This window comes from Martes martes (genome assembly GCF_963455335.1).
Source record: "Martes martes genome assembly, chromosome: 7".
Classification (NCBI taxonomy): domain Eukaryota; kingdom Metazoa; phylum Chordata; class Mammalia; order Carnivora; family Mustelidae; genus Martes; species Martes martes.
In genome coordinates, this window is record NC_137894.1 from 131340214 (window position 1) to 131367620 (window position 27407).

At 42.2% G+C, this 27407-nt stretch overlaps 1 protein-coding gene across 2 annotated transcripts in view; it reads right to left on the bottom strand.

Annotated features, from left to right (window-relative positions):
- Positions 1 to 1520: 1520 nt before the first annotated feature.
- PSEN1 (presenilin 1) overlaps positions 1521 to 27407 on the bottom strand; it is a 77469-nt gene continuing 51582 nt past the window's right edge. The window contains exons 9-12 of one of the 2 annotated variants that reach the window (XM_080807931.1): positions 20714 to 20800; positions 16961 to 17134; positions 7444 to 7562; positions 1521 to 5814 (exon numbers count right to left, since the gene is read on the bottom strand). In XM_080807931.1, coding sequence (XP_080664057.1) covers positions 5659 to 5814; positions 7444 to 7562; positions 16961 to 17134; positions 20714 to 20800 — 536 coding nt within the window. In that variant the 3' untranslated portion in view covers positions 1521 to 5658. The remainder of the gene's footprint in view (positions 5815 to 7443; positions 7563 to 16960; positions 17135 to 20713; positions 20801 to 27407) is intronic. The other variant, XM_080807930.1, reaches the window with a different exon arrangement.

Here is a 27407-nt window from a genome sequence, read left to right on the forward strand (position 1 = left end):
TTCATAAAAGCAAATGATGTCTGTCATTCCCAAAGGACGAAATGAACACCTTCCCTGCTTGTTGATGCTCTTAGCCAGTGTAGCCGGGAATGGCTCTCTCTCTTAATAAGCTCCTTTTGAAAACAATAGCCAACTTTGGTTTTCCTGTCATGACTTTTTTTTTTTTTTTAAGACTTTATTTGGGGCACCTGGGTGGCTCAGTTGATTAAGCCTCTGCCTTTGGCTCACGTCATGGTCTCAGCCTCCTGGGATCAAGTCCTACATCAGGCTCCTTGCCCAGCGGGGAACCTGCTTCTCACTCTCGCTCTCTGCTTGCTGCTCCCCCTGCCTGTGCTGCAAAATAAATAAAATCTTTAAAAAAATAAAAAAGATAAACATTTTATTTCTTTACTTGAGAGACAGCAGGGGGCAGCGGGGAGGAAGGGCAGAGGCAGAGGGAGAAGCAGTCTCTCCACTGACAAGGGAGTTCGACACAGGGCTTGATTCCAGGACCCTGGGATCCTGGGCTAAAGGCACACACTCAACCGACTGAGCCACCCAGGTGCACTGCCCACTATCTTATTTCTGGTCAATAATTCCCAATATTTTATATGCTATTCACTGTTTAGAAACAAAAGGTTTTGCAGAGTTTTAGCAAAATGACAGGACTAGCAATAAAAGTAATGTTGCTTTTTTCCACCGATGTAACCTACATTAATTTTTGTTTTCCTCAAAAGATTTTATTTATTTGACAGAGACAGACAGAACACAAGCAGGGAAAGTAGCAGGCAGAGGGAGGAGAAGCAGGCTCCCTACTAAGGAGCCCGATGCAGGGCTCGATCCCAGGACCCTTGGATCATGACCTGAGTGGAAGGCACACGCTTAACCAACTGAGCAACCCAGGTGCCCCCCCCCTTTTTTAAAGTAGGCTCCAGGGGCGCCTGGGTGGTTCAGCTGTTAAGTGTCTGCCTTCAGCTCAGGTCACGATCCCAGGGTCCTGGGGTCAAGCCCCACATCTGGCTCCCCGCTCAGCGTGAAGCCTGCTTCTCCCTCTCTCACTCCCCCTGCTTGTGTTCCCTCTCTCGCGGTGTCTCTGTCAATTAAATAAATAAAATCTTAAAAAAAAAAAAAATAAAGTACGCTCCACACCCGACATGGGGGCTTGAACTCACAACCCTGAGATCAAGAATTGTATGCTCTACCAACTGAGCCAGCCAGCCACCCCCACAATAATTTTGAAAAGATAATCCTCCAGCACATAAAATACCTGCATTGAACTACAGCATACACGTCCCATAAGTTCTTGACAGCTTTTACATCAATTTGAGTTAGGTATTTTCTAGAAAAAAAAATTTCAGAAACTATTAAGAATAGCTGTTTTGGGACTTTCAATTCTGTGCCCTACTATGATCCACACCCCTCCACTATGAGTGAACAACAGAAACAATGCATTTGTGTTTCTTAACTGTTTCCTGATGACGGCTCGACAGTTCTCCCAGTTATACATTATAATGCTTTCATGGAAGAAAATCAGCACAGCTGGATTCATGCAGTCTTTATTAATTTGACAAATACAGGAAAATCTGCAATCATCTATCAAAAGTATATCTTACCAAGAACCTGAAAGGTATTTAAAAAAGATGGATCACAGTCTGTTTGACTCATGTACAAAGCAGTGCCTGTAGAAGCCAAAGCCAGACGCCGAGCATGGAAACGATCCCGCTGAACCCTGCAGCCCGTACCTCTGGTCGCCCCGTAGACAGACAGTCCTGTACTCGCTATGCGCTACGGTTGATTTTGAAGCTGCCCTTTTACAACAATTATTTAGTTTCAAAGGAAAATTGCTCCCTGCGAAATCTCTCCTGCTACACACCCGGGCTGCAGTGCTAATACCAGCTCCAGGGCCCAGGGTGGATCCCGCTACTTCCTCAGGGCAACGTCACAGCTGTCCAAGGCCCCGGAAAACAGTCAGGGAAAAGGGTTCATGTCAGCACTTGGCTGATTTTTTAATACGTGCCTCTGAGGTTTTTCCTACCAGAGGAGAGGACTGTCGGAGGACGCTGTCCGGATGATTCAGGGGGTGAGCGTGATGACAGCCTGGTCAGGAACACTCCGCTCAGCAACTTCACCAGGGGCCGTGAAGAGCTGAAACCACGGTTTTTAATCTCCTGTGTTTGGGGGATTTAAAGAGAAGCAAGAAGATCACAAGGATCTCTTCAGGGCCCAAACTCATGACAATGAAATGGTTTCATCCCAGGGCAAGAACCATTGTCCAGTTTGCAAGCCGCCCCCCACCTCTGCCCTGAGTCAGCTTTGTGGTTACTCCAGAGGTGAGGTTCTAGAATGGCAGGCGAGACGGTTACAGACCATCCAAAAGCAAGGAGAGAGAAAGGAGTGTTTTACTGAAAGGAGTGGCTCCTGGGAGAATCAAGTCACCTTAATAACACCAAAGGGTAACCACGAAAAGGGGTTCCTGACAAGTACCCGATATTGCAGAGAAGTTAAAGACGGCAGCTATCAGCCAAAAGGAAACTCTAGCTGCGCTCTGAGGATAGGTCTTACTCATCTTCGTATCTTCGGACTCCAGCCCCACGCCAGGAACATGGAAGACGCCAAATAAATCTCTTCAGAGTGGTTTCTGGGCTCTTTTTCTTCCAGGGCCAGATCATGAATGGGCGATTATGCGAGGCCAGGCCCTGGGGGTCAGGACCAGAGACTTCCTTGAGACCCTGACCCTGAAAGATCTTATGTGGGAGCTTAACTTTCGTCTCACATTCTACAAATGATGACCAAGACTACCATATACATTTTGAGCCCAAGTAAAGGACAAGCACTAAACGTACCGCATAGACACCGGTTATGGAAGGAGAGATTTTAAGATCAAGGGACTTTAAACACAGGGGATCCAGGAGTTTAAAAGTGAGAAGACTACCTCTCTAGTTGTCGCTTCTGCAGTGAAATCACTAAATCATTCACTCACGGTTTTCTTCCGGGTTGCTTAGAAAGCTTTGTTCTCATCAAGAAATTTAATCATTTACAGTGAGAGCTGTGATCCTAGCACCACAGGCTAACCTAGTGAGAATCAAAAACAGGAAAAGCAAGCTCTTCCTCTTTGAGAAAAAGGTCCACAGATCTTCCAAATATGGGTGGTATGCCCACAGGCTAGTTTGTAGCAACCTTCCATGTATGAACACTGTGTTCTGTGAGCCAGTCAGGCCCAGACATCCGTGGCCACTCTTCTTCCTCCTCTTCCTTAAGCAGGCGGCTGGGCCTGGCCCACAGCCACCCCTGCCCTGTGTGAGGGCACATCTGCCATGGACTTGTTTCTGTGTTCCCTGGTGACAAGCTACTTTTCATGGGGGGAGACTAGCATTTTGTTATTTCAGAAACAGCTGAATTGACCCCTAAGAAGAAAGTTCCGAGGCAAAGTTCTGCATCTGAGATGGGGGGTGGTTTCGGGAAAGAAGGGGTGTTCTGCCTATGCTGAGGTGTGGTTCCGTCTTGGAGAAAGTGAGTTTTTATTGCAATCTTTCTACACAGAACAGTGATAGTCAAACTCACAGCACATACCCTCTTCCAGGATGAACCTTTCATGAAAGATACGGCATTGCTGGGACCTTTGCACAAATCAACTGCTCTAGATCAGGGGTCCCTCAAGACTCCCTCAAATCACAAACACATTCAGGTGTCCTTCCAGAAGATAAAAGCCACAGTGCTACGTATCTGAGGAAAAAGACTCTAGGAAAGAAGGGGCTAAACAAAGAGACGAGAGGACCTCCAACTTTACGCCCCGCCCTTCCTGTGCACAGCACTTGTTTTGGTTCTCCTGCAGCTCTCAACTGCCTACTGCGAGCCAGTTTTGACCTACACTGGCTACGACCAGCACACGACCGCTCAGGTTAGTTTACGATATTCCGTGACAGAAAACAGATACTCTAAACTGCAAGGAGAACCACCAACCAGATCACGTGACAGGCTGGAGAGAAAGCAGGATCGGGAAGACAGGCTGGTCTTTCAGTTCCGCCACAAGGACAGACTAAGCTGCTCACAAATGCTTCCGGTCTGATCACCGCGGCTGCGGGCTGTCGGTGGCAGAAGAAGGGTCGTGCCGGCAGAGCTTCACTTAGAGGCGCCGTGTGCCCACAGGCCGGTGCTCTGCTTCTGTCCCCAGCTGAGCCGCACCGGGCCTCCGCCCGACAGCCCCGATCAAGGATATACTGAAAGGAAAGGCAAGGCAGAAGGGAAAGCGCAGGAGCCCCACTGTGAGGTTCTTGAGGAATAACTTGGTTCTCCTGAACATCTGCCCACGGCACGTTAGCTCACTTTGTCCCACTGGCTGTGAGTGGCCCCTCGTTTCTCTTCTTGGCAGCTGGTTCTCCTCCTGACCCTACGTCCTCCCACGCACGGCTCACCGAGTAAAATCACGGCCTTCTCCAAACTCTTACTTTGTACTGATACAACTGACTTGATAAACCACCAGCTTTTGGCTGTTGGTCCAAATTCCAACGCACAGTCAGAGACAATGGATTGTAGTTAAAAAAGAAAAACCAGGACAGAAAGTGCTTCACCAGCCATTTTACTCTTCTTTAATTTCACCGTCTTTGGGCACACATTGTATTTGCTACTGAAGAAATTATGGCAGCGAGGCTGACAGCACTGATTCGTAACACATTCTTTGCACCACACAGAGTAAAATCCTAGAGTAATGGATCATCTGTTACCACAACAGAGCTGTCTCATTTGCTGTGTGTCTAAGACAATGCTTATGGGGGAGTCAGGGAGAGATGGGAAGAATGGAAGCATCCAGGGGCATGAGAACCGGTAAGTATGTCTAAAAACAAAGAATTTGGTGGAAAATCCAGAATGTAACTAAGGCTGATAGGTAACCGTTTGGATATAATTCCATTCTTTCCAGAAATGACTGAATTTGGAACCTGAGGTTAAGACTTTTAGGATAAAGCAACCTCGTATCAGTTCAGACTGTCCATGGGAAGAAATGGTAACCGTTGATGGTACTGAGTTTCAGTGCTTGAAAACGAGACTTTTCAAAATCAACCTACACACCTGACTTGACTAAAGGTGAAAAAAAAAAAAAGTCTCATTTAAAAATGGTAAGTCTGCAGCAAAAAGGTCTGAAAGTGAAAGTTGGAGCCCCGTTTCAAAAACCTTTTCATTTTGCTGCTGGTGCCCACTCTCCTTACAGTACCTCCTGCAAAGGTTCAGAATTCAAGACAGGTTCGTTAGGTTGATCTTCAACATGGAGTTTAAGATGAAGAGTCCTGTTTGGTTTACACCACGCCATTTAATTTCTTGGTAATGGTAGTCCTGAGAGTCTGCAGTGTTGGTAAAATCCACCTGTGACCAAGGGTTACACTGCTGGTGGGAGCATAGCAACTTCGTGGTCCGTCCCTTTGCCTCAGCCTTGTCCCTCAAATCTGGTAGTTTTTGCACCGAGGGACTCAGTCCATCACAATGATGTATGTTCGAACTGTTTTCTGGAGACACCTCCTTCCAGCGCCCAATGGTACAGGTGGTTAGGAAGACTTGGAAGGAAGCTGCAAAGAGTCCAGCTGGGAATCTTGCCTTTGTTAGATGTGGACACAGGAAAATCATCTTTTCCTCCCCAGATTTTATTATAGTCAAAGGAGAAAAATCCATGGGATTCTAACTGCAAATATGCTAAATATAAAATTGATGGAATGCTAATTGGTCCATAAAGGGCTGTACAAGATAATCTGTGGCAAAGTAGAAAACAAGCCCAAAAGTGATAGAGATCGGAAGAGCTGGCAACGCTTTCTTGAAAATGGCGAGGAGTAATAATGTAAGGCACAAACCCTGTGGAGAGGAGGGGAAAGGCACAAACTCAGACAAAATTATGGAAGTATTTCATGCAAGAACAACCCAATCACAAGTCCTGGTCTTAATTTAGTTCACTGAATACTATCCTTTGAGGTTAAATTTTACGACAATTTTTTAATCTAAAGTTTGAAACATTTATTTTCCTTTGCAGCACAGAGTTCACGAGGCACACACTGTTGAATTGTACCCCCTAATCCTAGGTAAGAAATAGAATCCAAAAATAAGTAAAACTATTTTAAATTAAATAATACTGAAATTTCTATCTAAAATATTGAGTCGGCTACTGCGAGTTCAGTGTGGCTGGCTAAAATCCCAGAGGTGAAAAGCATCGTCTGTGTTGTACGGGGGCCAAGAGGTGCTCACAGAACAAACCAGTCAAGGTTTATGAAGTGTACACGGGCTTCTCTCACTATCTGAAAGTAGCGCATTCCTATGAACCTTTTTGTAAGCCAAAATGGCATAAAGTGAAGTGTATCCCTATTTTCTCAGAGTTCAAATTACGCCACTTCACTTTTAGGAAAGACCTTCATTAGTACGGGAGTGTTTTATTTTCGTACACGCAAAATTCCTCCTCCGATTTCTTTTGGTTAGCAAAAATAGTGAAGTGAACTTTCAGAAAGTGGAGGAAGACCTGTACACACAGAGCAGTCAAGTCATATATACGGTCCATGTTTTTACCCTAGCTATTGAGACAATGTCTGAAAACCGAGCATCATTTCAGCTTTCTCCAGAATAAATCATTTCCTTCTTAAAAGATCACACATCCAGAAAACTAACCTCAAAAGAAAAATAAAACACATGAAAATTTGAATCGGTTTTGTCATCGTGACAAACCACAGACGAAATCATAAATGCGGAAGTCAAGGCTCTCCTCTAACTTCATTGACATATACCAAAGACATCCCATCTTTAGCAAAAATACCAGTAAGATACATCTGATGACTTAATAGTTTTGAAAGCTGCAGGGCTCATGTTGTGACACTCCAAGCAAGACCCACCTGGCATCATGCACTGTGTTAGCTCTTCTTTCCTCAATCTTGCTGCCCAAGGAGCACCGTCTGCTGCAGGTTGCAGCATTGAAGGCAAAATCACCACCAGACTCAGGGACTAAATAAGGACCCAAGTACCCCTTTCAGACTGACTAGCACGCCTAACTTCCTACATGTCTATGCTGCCAGGCTTGAAGCAGCGGTTCCTAACCAGAGGTGCCTATCAGAACTCTCCGGGGAACTTAAAAACAACAACAACAACACACAATTAAAACTTTAAATATCTCAGGGCAGGGGTCCTCTTGATCTAAGGGTTGTGAGTTCAAACCCCACGCTGGGTGGAGAGATTACTTAAATAAATAAAACTTAAAAAAAAAAAACCCAACTCAGGGGAGGGATGAAGCAATCTAAAAGCACACACGTGATTTTAATGGATGGCCAGGTGGCAACCCATTCAGGTAAGTTTCTTTTCTTTTCTTTTTTTTTTTTTTTTTAAAAGCTCTCCAGGTGACTGGCACACTCAGCCCAGCTGAGGTGAAAATGGACCACCTTAAAGGGACAACATAAGCAGAGTTTTGAGATGAGTTGGGACATGTTTTCATTAATGTGTACTTACAATTAATATGGCTACAAAACAGGCTATGGTTGTGTTCCAGTCTCCACTGGCTGTTGCAGAAGCTTTACCAACCAGAACACTGTAGAAAATGAAATCTCCTAATCCAAGTTTTACTCCCCCTAAAAAAGAAGAATTTTGTTTGTTACTCTTTGTGATCAATTAAAAAATGTAGGGGCACCTAGGTGGCTCAGTGGGTTAAGCGTCTGCCTTCGGCTCAGGTCATGATCTCAGGGTCCTGGGATCCAGCCCCATGTTGGGCTCTCTGCTCACCAGGGAGCCCGCTTTCCCCTCTCTCTCTGTCTGCCTCTTTGCTTACTTGTGACCTGTCAAATAAATAAATAAAATCTTAAAAAAAAAAAAAATTTTAACTGTTGCCCCCCCTCCCCAAAGTCACTGCTGCATTCCATCCTGTACTAAATGAGCAGGCAGCAGATGATATATAAAATTCGGCTTTAGCTAGCTTTTCTTTTTTGGTCCCTCCAATATGAGTTTCGGATTCTATGTAACTAGCTCTGGGGTCTTCAACAGTAGATGCTGTTGTTATATATAAAAAGAACAATAACTGTCCTCTACAGAATGGCTCGTTTACACATGGCATTTGCTCTCATAAATTCTCCCAAGAACCCCTATGAGATAGGTATAATGTACTTCATAAAATACATCCACTGTAAATGTACAGTTCAATTATTATAAAAAATTTATAGAGCTGTCCAACCATCACCACAATCCACATTTCCCTCACCCCAGGCCTTACACAACCACTGATGTTTTCGCTATATGACTTCTAGACATCTCGCAGAAATGGACTCGTAACAGCATGTTGTCTTTGTGACTCACTTCTTGCATGTAACATATTTTTGAGGTTTATCCATGATATTACATGTGTCTGTACTGTTTCTTTTTACTGACGGATAGTTTTCCATTGTATGGAAATACTGTATTTTACCAGTTGACAGACATCTGGCTTGTTTGCAGTTTGCGGCTATTATGAATAATGGTGCTATGAACATTATGCTGTGACCAAGGGTACACATCTTCGTGTGGACAGTTTTCACTTCCACTGGGTAGATTCCTACAAGTGGAATTGCTAGGTTATACGGTAAGCTTATCTTTAGTTTTGTAAGAAACTGCCAAATTGTTTTCCATACTGGCTCTACCAGTCTACATGGCCAGCAGCAATTCAAGAGCATTCTGGTTCCTTCACATCCCTCACCAGTGCTTGGTTCTGCTAGTCTGTTTGATTATAGTTTTGTTTTTTTTTCCCAAGATTTTAGTTATTTATTTGCAGGGGGGGAGTGCACACAGGGGGAGAGGCAGAAGCAGGCTCCCCGCTGGGGAGCCTGACGTGGGATTCGATCCCAGTACCCCAGGATCATGACTTCAGCTGAAGGCAGACACTTAACCAACTGAGCCACCCACGGGTCCCATGATGATAGCCATTCTGATTAATGATGTTGAGTAACTTCTCATGGGCTTATTAGCTCTTATATTTCTCCTCTGGTGAAATATTTAGCCAAAGCATTTCCCTATTTTTTATTGGAGTTATCTTTTTTTAAAATTCTATTTAAATGTGAACCAGAAATGTTTATTGCAGAAATTCAGTCAAAGTTCTCATCCGGGGGCCCCTGTTAAGGTTGGACTGGGGCCCCTCTGTCCAGGGCTGGGCATATTTGAGTTATCTTCTATTACTGAGTTGCGAGCATTCTTTTTTTTTTTTTTTTAAGATTTTATTTGAGAGTGAGAGAGAGCGAGAGCACGAGTGGGGATTGAGGGACAGGAGAGAAGAGGGAGAAGCAGACTCCCTGCTGAGCAGGGAGCCCAACAAGGGGCCAATCCCAAGACCCTGGGATCATGACCTTAGCCGAAGCCAGACGCTTAACTGACGGAGCCACCCAGGCGCCCCCAAGCATTCTTTGTACATCCTCAACACAAGTTCTTCAACAGGACTTGAAAATGACTTGTAAATATTTTCTTAATTTGTGTCTTCTCTTTCCTAATAGTATCTTTTCTTAAAAAAGCTTTTCAATTGTGGTAAAATACAGAATTCAACGACATACTAGTGTGCTACCATCCTTATTCTCTAATCACAGAACTCCCTATATCTTGCAAAACTAATGCTCTACACCCATTAAACACAAACTCCTCCTCCTCTCCCTCCAGCCGCTGGCAACCATCATTCTATTTTCTGTTTCTGAGTTTGACTACTCTAAGTACCTCATGTAAGTGGAATCACACAGTTAATTGTTTTTGTGACTGGCTTATTTCACTTAGCATAATGTCAAGTTCATCCACGTTATAGCATCTATTAGAATTTCCTTCCTCGGGGCACCTGGGTGGCTCAGTCAGGTAAGCGTCTGCCTTAGGCTCAGGTCATTCATGATCATCGGGGTTCTGGGATTGAGCCTCACGGTAGACTCCCTGCTCTGTAGGCAGTCTGCTTCTCCCTCCCCTGCCTGCCACTGCCCCTGCTACTGCTCTCTCTCAAATAAAATTTTAAAAATCTTAAAAAAAAAAAAAAGAATTTCCTTCCTTGTCAAGGCTGAACAATATTCCATGTATGTACACACATTTTATTTATACACTCATCCATCAGTGGACACTTGGGCTGCCTCCACCTCACTGCCACTGTGGATAATGTGAAGAAGTTGGGTGTACAAACATCTCTTCTTCTTCTTCTTTTTTTTTTTTTAAACATCTCTTCTCTTAATGGCATCTTTTGAAGTGCAAAAGTTTTTATTTTGGTGAAGTCCAGTCTATCAATTTTTTCTTCCAGGTTCTAGTGTTGTATTGAAGAACTCTGCCCAGCCCAAAGTCATAAGGTTTTTCTTCTGTTTTCTTTTAGAAGTTTTAGTTTTACCACTTATATTTCAGTTTATGATCCATTTTGAGTTCATTTTCGATTGTGTGCCTAATAGATGGATAGGGTGAGGCAGGGGTTTCCATTCATTCTTTTGCATGAGGACAGCTAATTGTCCCCGCACAATTTGTGGAAAAGATTATATCCTTTTCCTCCTGAATTATTTCAGCACCTTTGTAAAAATTACTGACCATAAATGTAAGGGTTTTGTAATTCTGTTCCATTGATTTATATGCCTGTCCTTGCGCCTGAGTTGATTGCTATGCCTTTAGAGTAAGTTTTGATGTCAAATAGTGAAAGCCCACTAATTTTTCTTCTTCTATTTTAAGATTTTATTTATTTATTTAAGAGAGCTAAGAGAGCGAGCACAACTAGGCAGAGCAGTAGGCAGAGGAAGTGGGAGAAGCAGGCTCTCTGCTGAGCAGGGAGCCCGGTGCAGTGCTTGATCCCCTGGGATCATGACCTGAGCCAAAGGCAGCCGCTTAACTGACTGAGCCACCTAGGCGCCCCTTCTCTTTCAAAATTGTCTTGGATATTCAAAATTCCTTATATTTCCATCAGCTTACAGACACTGACAAGCTGATCCTAAAACTTGCAAGAAACGCAAAGGCCTTCCTTAGGTTTTCTGTTATCAAACATTTTTTCCCTTCAAATTCTTTTCAAAGTAATAAGAAAGGCTAAACAATGGATTCAAAAGATACGTTTTAACTTTGGGGCCCACTACTAATCCATAAAGCTTTACAACTGCCTTTTACCTTTCTTTCTTTTTTTTTTTTTTTTAAGATTTTATTTATTTATTTGGCAGACAGAGATCAGAAGTAGGCAGAGAGGCAGGCAGAGAGAGAGGAGGAAGCAGGCTCCCTGCTGAGCAGAGAGCCCAATCCGGGGCTCAATCCCAGGACCCTGGGATCATGACCTGAGCCGAAGGCAGAGGCTTTAACCCACTGAACCACCCAGGCGTCCCGCCTTTTACCTTTCTGTTAAGTAACTATTCCCAACTGAAGTTTGAGCCTGGTCTTAAAGGTTAGAGAACCACTCCCAGGAGACAGGTGGAGGGCCCTGAGAGGTATGGTCCGTTCCGCATGTGGGGGAGAAAGAAGCAGAGTGCTGGTTAATAAGATATTACTGAGAAATCAGTGTTCTTCTTGAGTTGTGGGAGCCAGAGTGAGCTCCTCCTTAGTGGAAAAGATAAACATTATGACCCATGAAATCTGAAGCTGTGAACCACCCTTTAACTTGCTAACATTCCCAGACTGATGAATACACTCTCCGGTTTCATGTGTACAGAATAAGCCAGCTCTACTACTGAAGTACTTGTATGATCCAGAGCCAAGTTGATTCAATTTTTCTAATCCTCAAATCCCTCAGCCCTAAGATGGGGATTACAAATAGGCCATTTCATAGAGTTCTTATCAAGAGTTAAAAAATAATACAGAAGGGGCGCCTGGGTGGCTCAGTGGGTTAAAGCCTCTGCCTTCAGCTCAGGTCATGATCTCAGGGTCCTGGGATCGAGGCCTGCATCGGGCTCTTTGCTCAGCATGGAGCCTGCTTCCCTTCCTCTCTCTCTCTGTGTTCCTCTCTGCCTACTTGTGATCTCTATCAAATAAATAAATAAAATCTTAAAAAAAAAAATACAGGGGCGCCTGGGTGGCTCAGTTGGTTGAGCTGCTGCCTTCGGCTCCGGTCATGATCCCTCGGTCCTGGGATCGAGTCCCGCATCGGGCTCCTTGCTCAGCAGGGAGCCTGCTTCTCTCTCTGCCTCTGCCTGCTGCTCTGCTTGCTTGTGTTCTCCCCCTCCCCCGACAAATAAAATCTTTAAAAAAACAAAACAAAACAGAAAAAGTTCTTGGCATCTATAAAGGCTAAACAAATGACCTTAGAAAGACTGATTTCAAATGTTAAATGCCATAAGGAACTAAAACTAAATTCTTCAGAAAAAATGTTATAGAAATGAAACTTTTCAAATAATGCAGGAAAAAAAACTGTATCTGAAAAAAACTTGTATCTAGAATATATAAAGAACCATTACAACTCAATAATAAAAAGAGACAAATAAAAATGGTCAAAGGATCTGTACACAATTCTCCAAAGAAAATATAAAAATGGCCAACAAGCACACACCAAAAATACTCAACATCATTAGCCAATAGGGAAATGCAAATGAAAACCGTAGTAAGATACCACTTTATACCCACTAGAATGATGATAATCAAAAAGACAGATAAGTGTTGGTGAGGATGTGGAAAACTGGAGCATTCACACACTGCTGGTGGGAATGTAAAATAGGATGGCTGCTTCGGAAAACAGTCTGGCAGTTCCTCAAAAGGTTAAACAGAATTACTGTATGACCTAGCAATTCCACGCCTGGGTATACACCCAAGAGAAATAAAAACATGTCCACACAAAAACCTGTACATGAATATTGATAGCAACATTACGCATAACAGCCCAAAATGAAAACAGCCTAGATGTCTGTTAATTGATGAATGGGTAATAAATGTGGGATATACGTGAAATGTAGTATTACTTGGCTATAAGAAGAAATGGAAGTACTGACACATACTATAACAGAGATGAACTTTGAAAACATTACCCTAAGGGAAAGAGACCAGTACAAAGGACCATCTATTGTAGGATTCCATCTATATGAAATGTCCAGGATAGGCAACTCTATTAAGAGAGTACATTTGTGGGGGTGCCTAGGTGGCTCAGTTGTTAAGCCTCTGCCTTCAGCTCAGGTCATGATCTCGGGGTCCTGGGATAGAGCCCCACATCGGGCTTTCTGCATGGCAGGAAGCCTGCTTCTCTCTCTCCCTCTGCTGGTGTACTCTCTCTCTCTGTCAAATAAATGGGTAAAATCTTAAAAAAAAAAAAAAAAGTAAATGAAAATAATGTATTAAATCAAAGCTTTTAAAATCACAGCCTCACTTTTTCATTCAAAGGCTTATGTTTAGGGGTGCCTGGCTGGCTCAGTTGGAAGAGTGCCCAACTCTTGATCTTGGGGTCATGAGTTCAAGTTCCACACTGGGCGTAGAGATTACTTAAATAAATATTTAAAAATTTAAAAATAGGCTTACGTTTACTGAACATAATATAAATAAATTTTTAAAAAATAGGCTTACATTTAAGAGCAATATTATGGCAAATGCTATAGTACACTTCACAGAATTCATTTTAATGGAGAGAAAGATATACATTATTTATTAGCAAAATTAGAGTAAGGAAACAAGTAACCATCTGTTTTTTTCTTTAGGCATTTACTGAAATGTCAAGTTCTATTCACCTACGAGCAGAAGAAACTGAAGCAGAATAAAAATCTAAGAAATATCATATTGCTCAGGAATTTTTCTTTAAATAGCTCCTTTTGATTTAGTCAATCAAAATGTGCCATAGCCAAATAACTAAAACCACAGCAATGGAAACTGCTTAAGTTAGTCAAAACGAATGAGCAGTATTTTACCAGCAAGTGTTAATGCTAGGACTGGCTGCTAGTATTTTACTGCTATTTGCTAATACTAGTCTAGGCCTTCTATTGTGTTGTTTTGTTTTTATTAACTCTGAAAAATAGTTTCAAGTAATACGGTGTTCCTTGAATATTAAAAGGAGCATCTGCTGGCCTACCAAACATAAGACATAGTAAAGACAATAAATGATGATGACTATTTAATTTTAAGATTTCTCTAAACAACGTCTAGCAGTGTAATATTTGCCTAGCTTAAATGTAACATAAAAAATACTTCCTATTTTCTTTTTAATAAATGTAAACATATTAAAAACTGCCTGAGGGATACCTGACCCGCTGGTGGAGCGTGTGCAACTCTTGATCTCGGGACTGTGAGTTCTCGAGCCCCATGCTGGGTGTAGAGATTACTTAAAATCTTTTAAAAAGTGGGGCTTTGAGGGGCTCCTAGGTGGCTTAGTCAGTGAAGCATCTGACTCGTGGTTTCGGCTCAGGTCATGATCTCAGGGTTGTAAGATCAAGCCCCACGTGAGGCTCTGTGTGCCACAGGGAGTCTGCCTGAGATTCTCTCTCTCACCCTCTTTCTCTCCCTTTCCCTCTGTTCCTCCTCCCTCTCTCAAGCTCTAAAATAAATAAAGAAATCTTACTAAAAATAAAACAAAACAAAACACTTCCTGACACTGCACCTGGGTGGCTCAGTCAGTTAAGCGTCCAACTCGGTTTTGGCTCAGGTCATGAACCCTGGGTCCTGGAACGCAGCAGCTCCTTGAGCTCTACATTCAGCAGGAAGTCTGCCTGAAGATTCCCTCTCGCGTGCCCCTGCCCCTCACCCGCTCATGCTCTCTCACTCTCTCTAATCTCTAATAACTCTCTATTATTTCAGGAAATAATACATTTACTACTAAAATCTCTTCTTCTGGGTGCCTGGGTGGCTCAGTGGGTTAAAGCCTCTGCTTTCCGCTCGGGTCATGATCCCAGGGTCCTGGGATCGAGTCCCGCATTGGGCTCTCTGCTCAGCGGGAAGCCTGCCTCCCCTGCTCTCTCTCTCTGCCTGCCTCTCTGCCTGCTTGTGATCTCTGTCAAATAAATACATAAAATCTTTAAAAAAAAAAATCTCTTCTTCCATTTGAAGAGAATAGTAAAATTTATCTTCCACACTTCCCTTGAGGTTAGAGAAAAGAATCTCTAGGAGTCAAATTTCTACTCCTGAAAACACCAGGCTAATTTCACTATGTTGGTAAGTTTTAAGTCTACTGATTGGTAGTACACTTAGGATGAGCCTGCTACTGGCATGATGTTTGAGGGAAGTGTATTTTGAAAGTCCCTAGAAGGAAGACCAATTACCTTCGCATTGAATACATAATATTTTACATTTCTAATTAAGAACTCTTCAGTTTCCAATTAAATGCTGATTTTTAAAAGGTGGTTCTGGAAGATAATATGTGCTTTTACAAATTGAATTCTAGTGTAAACTGAGACTTTTTTTTTATAAGTAACCATAAGTCTGGTTTAAAACATTAATGTAATCAGGGGTGCCTGGCTGGCTCAGTTGGTCGAACATCAGATCCCTGATCTCAGGGTCTTAAGTTCAAGCCTGACAATGGGTGTAGAGCTTACTTAATAATAATAAAAATAGGGGCACCTGGATGGCTCAGTGGGTTAAAGCCTCTGCCTTCAGCTCAGGTCATGACCCCAGGGTCCTGGGATCAAGCCCCGCATCGGGCTCTCTGCTCAGCGTGAAGCCTGCTTCCTCCTCTCTCTCTGCCTGCCTCTCTACCTCCTTGTGATCTCTCTCTGTGTCAAATGAATAAATAAAATCTTAAAAAAATAATAATAAAAATAATAATAGTAATAGTAACAATAATAAAATACAAGATGGTTATGTTACTGGATGCAAAGATGATGAAAGAATGTCAGTTACTAGTTTATATTGGTCCCAGAAAAAGAAAATATTATTCTGACATTAGGAGGGGCAATAGCTGGGTTTTCCTTAAAAAACAAAACAAAACACGCACACACACACACAGACATACAAGACAAAGAGCACACGAGGAAATGATCAGAAGTGAGCACTCAAGTGGCAAGGACAATCATGAAATAGTCATGCTACCGCTATGGTCAACAGCTATATATTCTTTCTTTCTTTTGTCTGCAGGCACCCTTGAGAAATGAGAGGAAGAGAAGAGGCAACCTAACTACGGTGGTAACTTTGCAGGCAGAGAATACACCAGCAAAGACAAGATCAAGCCTGGCTGTAAGATGAGGCAACCATGTCTAGTCTCCCTGGAGTATGAAAGTCACAGGGTGTAGCTGGCTCTAACATCTGGAAAATTCAGCCAAGCACCAAAGTCAAGGATACGCCCAGGTTTTGACCAAGTTAAAAGATTAAGGCTGAGCTGTAAGAAGCGTTCTGCTTAAGCTGAAGGATAATGTCAAGATCATAATAATCAATGATCAGTAAATACAGAAGCTAAGAAATCTAGGTGTTTGTTTCTCTAAAATTACTTAATATTTTTACTATAATGTTTTAATCCAGAGCTTCACTTTTGTGAGAAGAAAAAAAAAACCCACCAAGAATAATTTAGTTGGAAACTGTATTAATCTCTTAATGAATCACATCTTTAAGACTAACTGAAGAGATGACCGAGCCCTAACCAAAGGGGCTCTTGATGATATTCCCAAGAAGCCCCAAGTGCTAAAGGAAATCCAGGTGCCAACATATCTTAGATATTGAACAAGTGTTTGCATTTCTCCCCAGAACCTAAATCCCTTTGATTTTCTTTAAAATTCATAAAATACAGTGCTTGCTAGCAAAGGGAATATGTAAAAGGCTGAAACACTCAAATCCACAGGTCTCTGCACAGGAAGAGGAAATGTATTAATGAAATTTTTGTACAGAAATATTGCAGTCATGAAGCCTTACTGCAATAATAATTCTGAAAAAATCTTTTACCTTATAAAACAAATGCCTAAAGTTCAGGCTATAAACGGCCATTTCCAAAAATCTAAGGAGCAGAATTTGGCCCATTGACAAACTGAACTACGAGAAAAGCAGTAATTATGAGCATGTCCCACTAAAAGCTTCAATCTGTTATTCAGAATTAGACCATAACACTCTCTATTCATTTTATTTTTGAGGAGTTTGGTAATGTAGCATGTAAGAGAACCCATGACTATTCAACACAGAGAAATGCACGTACTTTCTTCTGGGTCCTCACTGGTGAGGATGTTGCTGGAAAGTTCCTGCACAGCAGCTCGTGTCTCAGTTGTAGAATGATGAGGCCCTAGGCGACTGTCCCTCTGGGCTTCCCACTCTTCACTGAAGCCACCATCGTCGCTCTCTGTCACAGGGTCTTGGGACTCACTTTCAGTGCCTTCAAGAGAAAGGGGAAATTACAGCTAACATTTTAGAAAAATTGCTTAATACCTTTAATAAAACTACATGGGAATAATAACTACCCACCTGTCATGTAACTAGGTTAGTTGGCTCTTAAACCACAAATCATAAGCTGTAAAAGTGCCTGGAAGTTGCCTGACCAATAACCATTTCCCTCCTTTCCTGAGGGCAGAGTCCTGATTGGTTTGGGTTTCCACCTCTCATGCACATGACTTTGGTGGTAAATCATGATCAAGCCAAGCCAAGCATGGTAATCTCATTCCTCTTCCCAGTAAAAGCTCTAAAGGTGGGGGTGGTACTAGCCAATGTGTGGGGAGGCAAAGTCTGCTCTGAATTTGGGGGATATTTTTCTCACTCTTTTCAAGGAAGAAACAAAACCGCCCCTTTCTAAGCCTGGATGATGTCTCATCTGGATATGATGTCTGGAACAACAGTTGTCATCTTCTGATCATGAGAAGCAGCAGGCTGAGGACCAAACTGTATCTAAGAATGGTAGAGCAGGAAAATGGAAAGACCCTGGGCCCTTGATGACATCAGTGGATCATAAAACCAACCCGCCCTCCTAAGGCCTATACCTCAGGACTTCTGGTCACATGAGAGAACCTAATTCTTCTCTGTTTAAAGCAACTGACTTGGGGCACCTGGGTGGCTCAGTGGGTTAGAGCCGCTGCCTTCGGCTCAGGTCGTGATCCCGGCGTCCTGGGATCGAGCCCCGCATCGGGCTCTCTGCTCGGCGGGGAGCCTGCTTCCTCCCTTCTCTCTCTGCCTGCCTCTCTGCCTACTTGTGATCTGTCTGTCAAATAAATAAATAAAATCTTAAAAAAAAAAAAATAAAGCAACTGACTTGGGTTTTCTGATCTTGGCAGCTGAAAGCCTAACTATGGCTTTAGTGAGTAAGATAAAAAGCAGACCATTATAGAGGGGTGGGGTAGGAGAGGGGGGTGAATTTTTTATGGGCCAGACATTTTGTTATAATGACTATCAATCAGATTCAAAATTGTAAGCATAACATGAAAGTCCTGAGAAACATCAAAGATACATACATCAAAGATAATTAAAATACAGAAGTTGATAACTTTTTTCTCCTTTATTATTATTTAATACAAGTAAAACATGTTCACAGAGGTGGATTTACCATGAAGATTGCAAGCCTCAGCCCTCTCACTTACATGGAATTCTTCAGAGAGGCCATAACAATTCTGTATTTATAACTTGTATTCTTTTTTTTAACCAAGTCCTCACAAATCCTGAATCATCCATGGTTTGGAGTTTACAAAATCATATAAGCATAAGATTTATAAATAAAAACAGTAGTCCCTGCTCTGCCCCATCCCTCCTCACTCCTACCTGTGAACCTTTCCAGCCACCCCTTTCGGAGCCCTGTGTTTTTCTGTTCCAATCTAACTTCTCGTTCTCCTAACACAATGGTTTTTAGCCAGTGGGTAGCACCTCCCTTCCAGGGGGTGTTTGGAAATATCTAGGGATGGAGGGCTTTCTGCCTACCGCAATACCGCGAAACCAAAATTAACATTTAGAGTGAGGGGCCAGAAAAGCTAATAACCTGCAATGAGCGAAGCCTCACACGGTGAAGAACTGCCCACCCAAAATACCACAGCACTCCTACTGAGGAACTCTGTAAGTTCACCTAGCTCCTTCTAACTTCAAGGCTCTTCCCCATTGTTTCCTCTTCTGGAAAGTTCTTCTTCTACTTGTCAGTTGGTCGTCACCTATTATCACTTCCTCAGGGAAGCCTTCCTGACTTTCCAGAGTAAACGAAATTCCTCTACTGTAAAATTTCATAGCAACCATACTTCTTTGTAGTGCGTATCACAACTGTATGAAATATTTATAGAATTATTTGTTGAACGTTTGTGTCTGTCCAAATTAGGTCATGAGCTCCAAAGGGACAGGATATCTTGTTCAGTGCTGCATTCTCAGTGCCTAGTTAAAATACGAGGCACAGGGGCGCCTGGGTGGCTCAGTGGATTAAGCCGCTGCCTTCGGCTCAGGTCATGATCTCAGGGTCCTGGATCAAGCCCCGCATTGGGCTCTCTGCTCAGCCGGGGCCTGCTTCCTCCTCTCTCTCTGCCTGACTCTCTGCCTACTTGTGATCTCTCTTTCTCTGTCAAATAAATAAATAAAAATCTTAAAAAAAAAAAAAAAGAAAAAAGAAAATACGAGGCACAGAGTTAAGCACTCAATCAATATTTGTCATGGGGCACCTGGGTGGCTCAGATGGTTAAGCATCTGCCTTTGGCTTAGGTCATAATCTCCAGGGTTGAGGGATTGAGCCCCATGTTGGGCTCCCTGATCAGTGGGGAGTCAGCTTCTCCCCTCCCTCTCCTCCTGCTCATGTTCTCTCTCTCTGTCTCAAATGAATAAATAAAAATCTGGGGCACCTGGGTGGCTCAGTGGGTTAAGCCCTCTGCCTTCAGCTCAGGTCATGATCTCAGGGTCCTGGGATCGAGCCCCACATAGGGCTCTCTGCTCAGCAGGGAGCCTGCTTCCTCCTGTCTCTCTGCCTACTTGTGATCTCTGTCTGTCAAATAAATAAATAAAATCTTTAAAAAAAATAGAATAAATAAAAATCTTTTTAAAAAATTTTGTCAAAAGAATAAAATCTTTTTCACTCATACTCACATACATACTCATAGACAACTCATCTTTTGTCTTCAGCTTAACACAGATCAACACAATAGTCAGACTTGTAGCAATTGTTTCCAATATATTTCCTTCTTCTCCATCAGGTCTCCTACTGGTTCTGCTGCCTTTCACTGCAGAATTCCCCGTTGAAAATGTGCTCTTTGTGCTCTTTGAAAATGTGCTCTTTGCTGTTACCCAAATTCTAACTCAGCAGATTTCATGACTCTTTAAATCTATACTTTCCTTTTCCCATTAAGGCCCTTTTTTCTTCTCTTGCCACTGCTCTGCCTATTTCCTAGCTTCCTAGCTAGCTCTTTGTTTTTCTTACAAAGTTTCTTCTCTTCTTGACTATTTTTAGTGTGCCATTATTCCAATTCTTCCTAATACCTCCTAACTTACGCCTGCCTGGACATCATCTCTGTATCCACAAGGGGCCTTTCCATCTCCCAGCCTGATCATCCTGGATCATCTACCCTCCTCCAGAACGTCATGTCCACCTGGAATATTTTATCTTCTTGGTACAAACACAATCGCATCTTAAGTCAAATCATATTTAAGTCACCCTGGCCATACCAGGTAAGAGGCTCTCATTTTTACATGTTTGGAGAGCAAGATTACTGTTTCTTTTTTAAATCACAGCCTCAACTTGAACCTTTCCATACTGGTATTAATGGCATTTAATGGCAGAAATTCTTTACCTAAGGTCCCTTGGCTGTAAGGCTGGGTTTAGAGCACCTGAACTTCTTAAATATTTATCTGTATTTACTGGGTATGACCACAGCTTCCAAGAGATTCTCAAGAGTCCATGACCAAAGACAGAGGTTAAAATCAGTGCTTCACAGCTATTAGCCAATATAACAGGACAATGACCTGGAAAAACCAGGCAGGAAATCACCAAATAAAAGACACCTACTTTGTGCATTATAATTGGAGTTTTTGGATACCTTCCTTTGGGCTTCTGGATCTCCCTCTGCCATATTCACCAACCACACCATTGTTGCTGTTAAGAAAGACAAAAAAGTCCAGTTAAGAACTTGAAACACAGAAAGTACATGAATAGAGAAGAGGCCATTATCTTTCTACAGAAATCACCAATCTTCTTAATGTTACCTTAAGAATCCTTAACAATCAGAAGCAAATGATTAAAAACCAAACAAGATTTTCTCTGATTTTGGAAGATTAAAGAAAAAATTCTAAAACTGAGCACTCACTCTAGCTTTCAAACTGTAGTTGCTACTGTAAAAACCAGAAATTTCATCGTTTCCAGTCCCTAAAATGTGATCAGAGGGAAAACTGTTTAGGCCAGCAAGACCTACTGAAAAAGCAGCTGGAGGGTTGAATATTCTAAACTAATATGAAATCACTGATGAAAATTACTTATTGGCACTCAATGAGAGAACAAACTGGGACTCACAAAAGCATCATACGACCATTAATGATTCTAAGGATGCCTGACCTCTGGATTTTCAGTAATGCTAAACTGTGATATACAAGGAATAAAAAAAGGTTAAAAGCAATGAACATAAAGGAGATTGTCAACCGGCCTATTCCACGTCCCTTTCACAAAAACACATACATATCCATATAGATCTAAGTATATAACACACACACCTCTCACATTTTAAAGGACGAAATGAATACAATAAAATGGTACTTCTCATATATTATAAGTGGGATGAGAAATGGAATAGCCCCTATATAGCCCCTATTGAAGGGAATTTAGTAACATCTAACAAAACTACGTATGCCATTACTCAGTCATAAGAATGAAATTGGGGCACCTGGGTGGCTTAGTCGGTTAAGCATCCGACTCTTGATTTCGGCTCAGGGTCTGATCTCGGGATTGTGGGATCCAACCTCACATTGGGCTCTGTACTCAGTCAGAGTTTGCTGTCGCTCCACCCACCCTGCTGCTCACTCATTCTCTATCTCTAAAATAAAATCTTAAAAAAAAAAAATGAAATCTTGCCATTTTTATACTATTACACTAAAACAAACAAATAAATAAGACAAACAACATGGAAGCAAACTCATAAATACAGGGAACAAATGTCTGGTGGTTGCCAGAGCGGAGGGGGGGATGGGCAAACTAGGTGAAGGGAATTAAGAGCTACAAACTTCCAGGTTTTTTTTTGTTGTTGTTTTAAAAGATTTTATTTATTTATTTGAAAGACAGAGAGATAGAGAGAGAACAAGCAGGGGAAACAGCAGAGGGAGAGGGAGAAGCAGGCTCCCCACCAAGCAGGCAGCCCGAGATGGGGCTCGATCCCAGGACCCCGGCACCATGACCCGAGCCAAAGGCAGATGCTTAACCAACTGAGCCATGCAGGTGCTCCAAACTTCCAGTTATAAAATAAATCATGGATATAAAATACAGCAAGGGAATATAGTCAATAGTATTATAATAATTTCATAAGGTAACAGATGGTAACTACGCTTACCATGGTGCACATTTAATAATGTATATAAATATCGAATCACTATGCTGCATGTCTGAAACTACTATAAGACAGTATGTCAACTACACTTCAATTAAAAATAAAAAACTACCTGTGCCTTAATCTTTGACCCAGGAATTCCACTTTTGGGAATTTATCCTGAAAATACACCAATGGTAATATAAAAACACATATAAACATGTACATATTGGGCTATGGCAGGAACCAAATGCCAGCAAAAACCTGAGTCCAATCTATGGTCATTGGTACCCCCAAAGGACTGCATTTTTTTAAAAGAGCAAATAGTCAAGAAGACTGATTTAAAACTTTTTAATATTTGTGTTTATTTCCATGTCAGGGAAAGAGTACTGATTAATAATACTGCTGCTTTAAAAAAATAATAGGGAGGGGTGTCTGGGTGGCTCAGTGGGTTAAAGTCTCTGCCTTTGGCTCAGGTCATGATCCCAGGGTCCTGGGATTGAGCCCCACATTGGGCTCTCTGCTCCGCAGGGAGCCTGCTTCCTCCCCTTTCTCTCTCTGCCTGCCTCTCTGCCTACTTGTGATCTCTGTCAAATAAATAAATAAGATCTTAAAAAAATAAAATAAAATAAAAATAATAGGGAGGCCTGGGTGGCTCAGTGAGTTAAGCGCCTGCCTTCAGCTCAGGTCATGATCCTACGGTCCTGGGATCGAACCCCACATCTGGCTCCATGCTCAGCAGGGAGCATGCTTCTCCCTCTGCCTGCCACTCCCCCTGCTTGTGCTCATGTGCTCTCTGACAAATAAATAAATAAATAAAATCTTAAAAACAAAAAAACCTGCTTTCTTACATTGTTTTTTTAAAAAAAAAAAAAGCCCTCTCAAACTCAGCGATTTAGAAAATCCCACCACAGATTACGTATTTCACAAGGCCACGCTTTCTTGAACTTACCTGATCTCCACAGGTTTATGCTTATATTTGTGGGTTTTTGTCTGTTTGTTTTTGTATTTATGTTTTCTTTACAAACCCTTGTGTTGAAGGCTGACTTTCAACAGACTACAGAGAGGGAGCTTTCTGCTATGCACAAAACACCATCCAGAAGCAGATCATCTATGAATGGTTTAGCGCCAGGTCCCCTAAGAACATGCATTGTGTGACGGGAGAGAGGGAAGCCCCGTTTCCCAGGATGACGGGCTCTCCATCAGATCCAACAGAACTCACTGAGTTGTAAAAATATTATGTATAAATGATATTTTAAAACAACAGAGTAGGGGCTCCTGGTGGCTCAGTCGGTAAGTGTCTGCCTTGGGCTCAGGTCATGATTCCAGGATCCTTGGATCAAACCCGCCTGCATCGGGCTCCCTGCTCAGCAGGAAGCCTGCTTCTCCCTATCCCACTCCCCCTGCAGGGCGTTCTTCCCTCTCTCCTTGTGTCTCTGTCAAATAAAATAAATCTTAAAAAAAAAAAAAAGAGTATATGTTTATTTACTGTATAAAATCAATATACATGTTTGATGTGGCAGACTGAAAAACTACTCCTAATTCTTCAACCTCCTGCACCCACATGCCTGCCATGGTGTCACTGTGAATGGAATGTAGTTTTCCTTCTGTTGGGGGTCGCGGTAGGAAGCCTCAAGCCTCAGCTACGTGGTTTGCTTCAACCAACGGGTGTGGCAGAGAGGACAGCACGCTAGTATCAAGCCTAGCTAGGGCCACACTGCTGCTCTCTTTTTCCTCCACCCACTAAGAACAAGTCTAGGGAACACATGCGGCAGAGCCACCACATCCAGTCAGACCAGCTGAGTCAAATGACCTGCAGACATGATGGCGGGTGATAAATAACTATTTTTAAGGCACTGAGTTTTAAGGTATTTGTTTTGTTACATATTATTGTGACAACAGTAGACATAACAGTAAAACAATGTAAAGTTATGAGAACACAAAGAATAATTTAAAACTCAAAATCCCAGGGCGCCTGGGTGGCTCAGTTGGTTGGGCAGCTGCCTTCAGCTCAGGTCATAATCCCAGGATCCTGGGATCAAACCCCACATCGGGCTCCTTGCTCTGCCTGCCTGCCACTCTTCCTGCTTGCCCTCTCTCTCTCTCACACTATCTCTCTGTGTCAAATAAATAAATAAAATCTTAAAAAAACAAACTCAAAATCCCTCCACTTTGACACCCACAATTAAGTCTTTAAAAAACACAAAGTACAGAGACGCCTGGGTGGCTCAGTTGGTTAAGCGTCTGCCTTCTGCTCAGGGCATGATCTCAGGGTCCTGGGATAGAGCCCTGCATTGGGCTCCTTTGAGCAGGGAGCCCGCTTCTCCCTCTGCCCCCCACCGCCACTTGTGCTCTAATTTAAAAAAACTTTAAAAAATAAAAATAAATAAATAAAAATTTAAAAATACACAAAGTACAATTAAAACTCCACAAGTGGAGAAAGGTATAAAGAAAAATGTAAAAGTTACCTCCATCTCTAAATCCCACTTCCCAGGGGTAAACACTATTAACCTTTTGTCAGTTTTTTAAAATGTATCATTGGGATTGTATATGCAGAGACATCCAAACATAACTCTCTTCCTCCCATAGGATATTGCATTATTGCTTTAAATCTTGCTTTCTTCTTCTTCTTTTTAAAAAGATTTCATTTATATATTTGAGACAGTGAGAGCACACACCCAGGGGTGGGGGGTAGAGCAGGGGCAGAGGGAGAGGGAGAAGCAGACTCCCTGCTGAGCAGGGAAACCGATGCAGGGCTCGATCCCAGGACCCTGAGATCATGACCTGAGCCAAAGGCAGACGCTTATTAACCAACTGAGCCACCCAAGTGCCCCTAAATCTTGCTTTCTGTATTTAACATTTAACATTTAACATTCTGCTTTAACATTAAAAAAAAATTGGACATATACAGGGCTACCTCATGCTTTCTAATGGCTGCACAATTGCCTATTGTATGAATGTACCATAATTATTTGAAAGTGTTCCCACTGATGGATACTTAAGTTACTTCCACTGAGCATTCACTATCAACATTTGGTGGAACATTCTGTATGCACAAATATAAAATATGTAGTCGATTTTAATTTCCAGGAATAACACATAAGAAGCTCACACCCAAATGCTGATTAAGAGGAAAATGTTGATGTTCAAAACTTCACCTTTTTTCTGCCAAAAAACACAGGAAGCACATGATAATAAATTTATATTAGAAAAAGAGTAAAACAACATCCTTGCATCCCAGACAATGAGTTTTCTAACATTTGACCAGACTTCTTCACATACAAGCACAGTCCTTGCCTCTCCACTTCCCCCAAATGATCTCACACCGAGTTCACAAGAAAAATGAAGGCCAACTACCACGTGCTCCGAACTTTACCTCTCTCGCTATGTCTCACTACCTTCTGCTTTTGTCTTCTTTTTCTTTCCTTCCAAGTCTTTCCCTGTTCTCTTTTAATTCCTCTTCCTGAACTCTCAAAGCAATTTTTCTAAAAAGATTTTTATTTACTGAGCACCTGGGTGGCTCAGTGGTTAAGTGTCTGCCTTTGGCTCAGGTCATGATCCCAATGTCCTGGGATCAGCCCCTCATCGGGCTCCCTGCTCTGCGGGAAGCCTGCTTCTCCCCCTGCCTGATCGCCTCTCTCGATGTTTCTTTCCCTCTGTCCAATAAATAAATAGAATCTTTAAAAAAATATATATTTTTATTTATTTGACACAGAGCGCGTGCTCGTGAGAGAGAGTGCGGGAGTGAACAAGCACCAAAAGGCAGGCAGGGAAGAAGCAGGCTCCCCGCTGAGCAAGGAACCCCATGCAGGGCTTGATCCCAGAACCCTGGGATCATGACCTGAGCTGAAAGCAGCCGCTTAACTGACTGAGCCACCCAAGTGCCCCTCAGAGCAATTTCTACCTGCTTTGTTGATAACCTTGGTCCATGAACTATTCCTTCTTGCTGGTCTCTTCAAAGGCTTTCTCCACTGGCTCCTTCCCCTCACTTAGAGACACGGTTACATCTTCTATCTCCCGGAAACACCTTTCCTCAGGCCTGTTCTCCCCTCAGGTCACCACTGCCCTGCGTGTGCGATAGGAATCTCTGTAGTAGGGGATGTTTACTGAACTTGAACCTCCCCTCCTCACCACCCATTCTCTGGATATACCATAACTTCCACTGCCAGCAACAGTAAAACAGAGACACACTGCCTTCCCTTGGGAGCACTGCTTCTGGCCCTATCACTCTACTGAAATTGTTCTCTTAAAAGTCACCGAAGACGTCCAAGGCACCAAGTTCTCTATGGTTTACTTAGTCCTCATCTTTGGCTTCTTCTAAAGCATTTGATGTTCTTCTTGAAACTCTGTTTTTCCAATAACCCAATAGAAAATTAGGCAAAAAAAAAAAAAAAAAAAGCCTACAAAGATACATCAAATTGGTAACAGGGCAACTGCTTGGTAAGGTATTAAGATTATGGATGCAGTTACAGTGAAATTTAGCTTTCTTTACAATATTTAATTTTCTTCCAGCATAACACATTAATGCATTACTTAGGCAATTATAAATTTTGAAAATATGGAAAAGAATATTATAGCCAGTCACAAAACAAGAAATATAAGTATATAGCTAAGAAAAACATGAAAAAAGTCCAAATACTCATTAATAATTATTAGTTAATAAACCAAAATCAAAATAAAACAAGAGGTTATTTTTTGCCTTTTAGTTTCACACACACATAATACTGAAGGTATAAGGAAAGTGGTACCTCACTATTAAAGGAAATGTAAACTGGTATAGCCTTTTTAGGAGGCAATTTGGATCCATCAAAATTTACATACAGGCTTTGACTTAGCAATTCCATTTTTAAAAACATATCATACAAAAAATTTCATGAAGATGGATGAACTCTGCAAGCACTGTTCGTGACAGAAAAGATCTATCAACAAGGACACCCTTTTCTGAGTACCTACATAGAGAATACTGTGCAGCCTCTTCCTGTGCTGACATGGAAAACATGTTCCTGATATTGTTAAGTGAAAAATCCTAGCCATCCCAATTTTCTTCTCTTCCCTTTACTGTTGTTGTCTCTTCGTTTTCTCACTCTTTAAGCACAGGAGCTGACAAAGTTCTTTCCTTGACATCTTCTCATCCACTTCTGTTGAACCACTCATCCACTCCTGAAATTTCAACGGCCACTGCTACGCTGT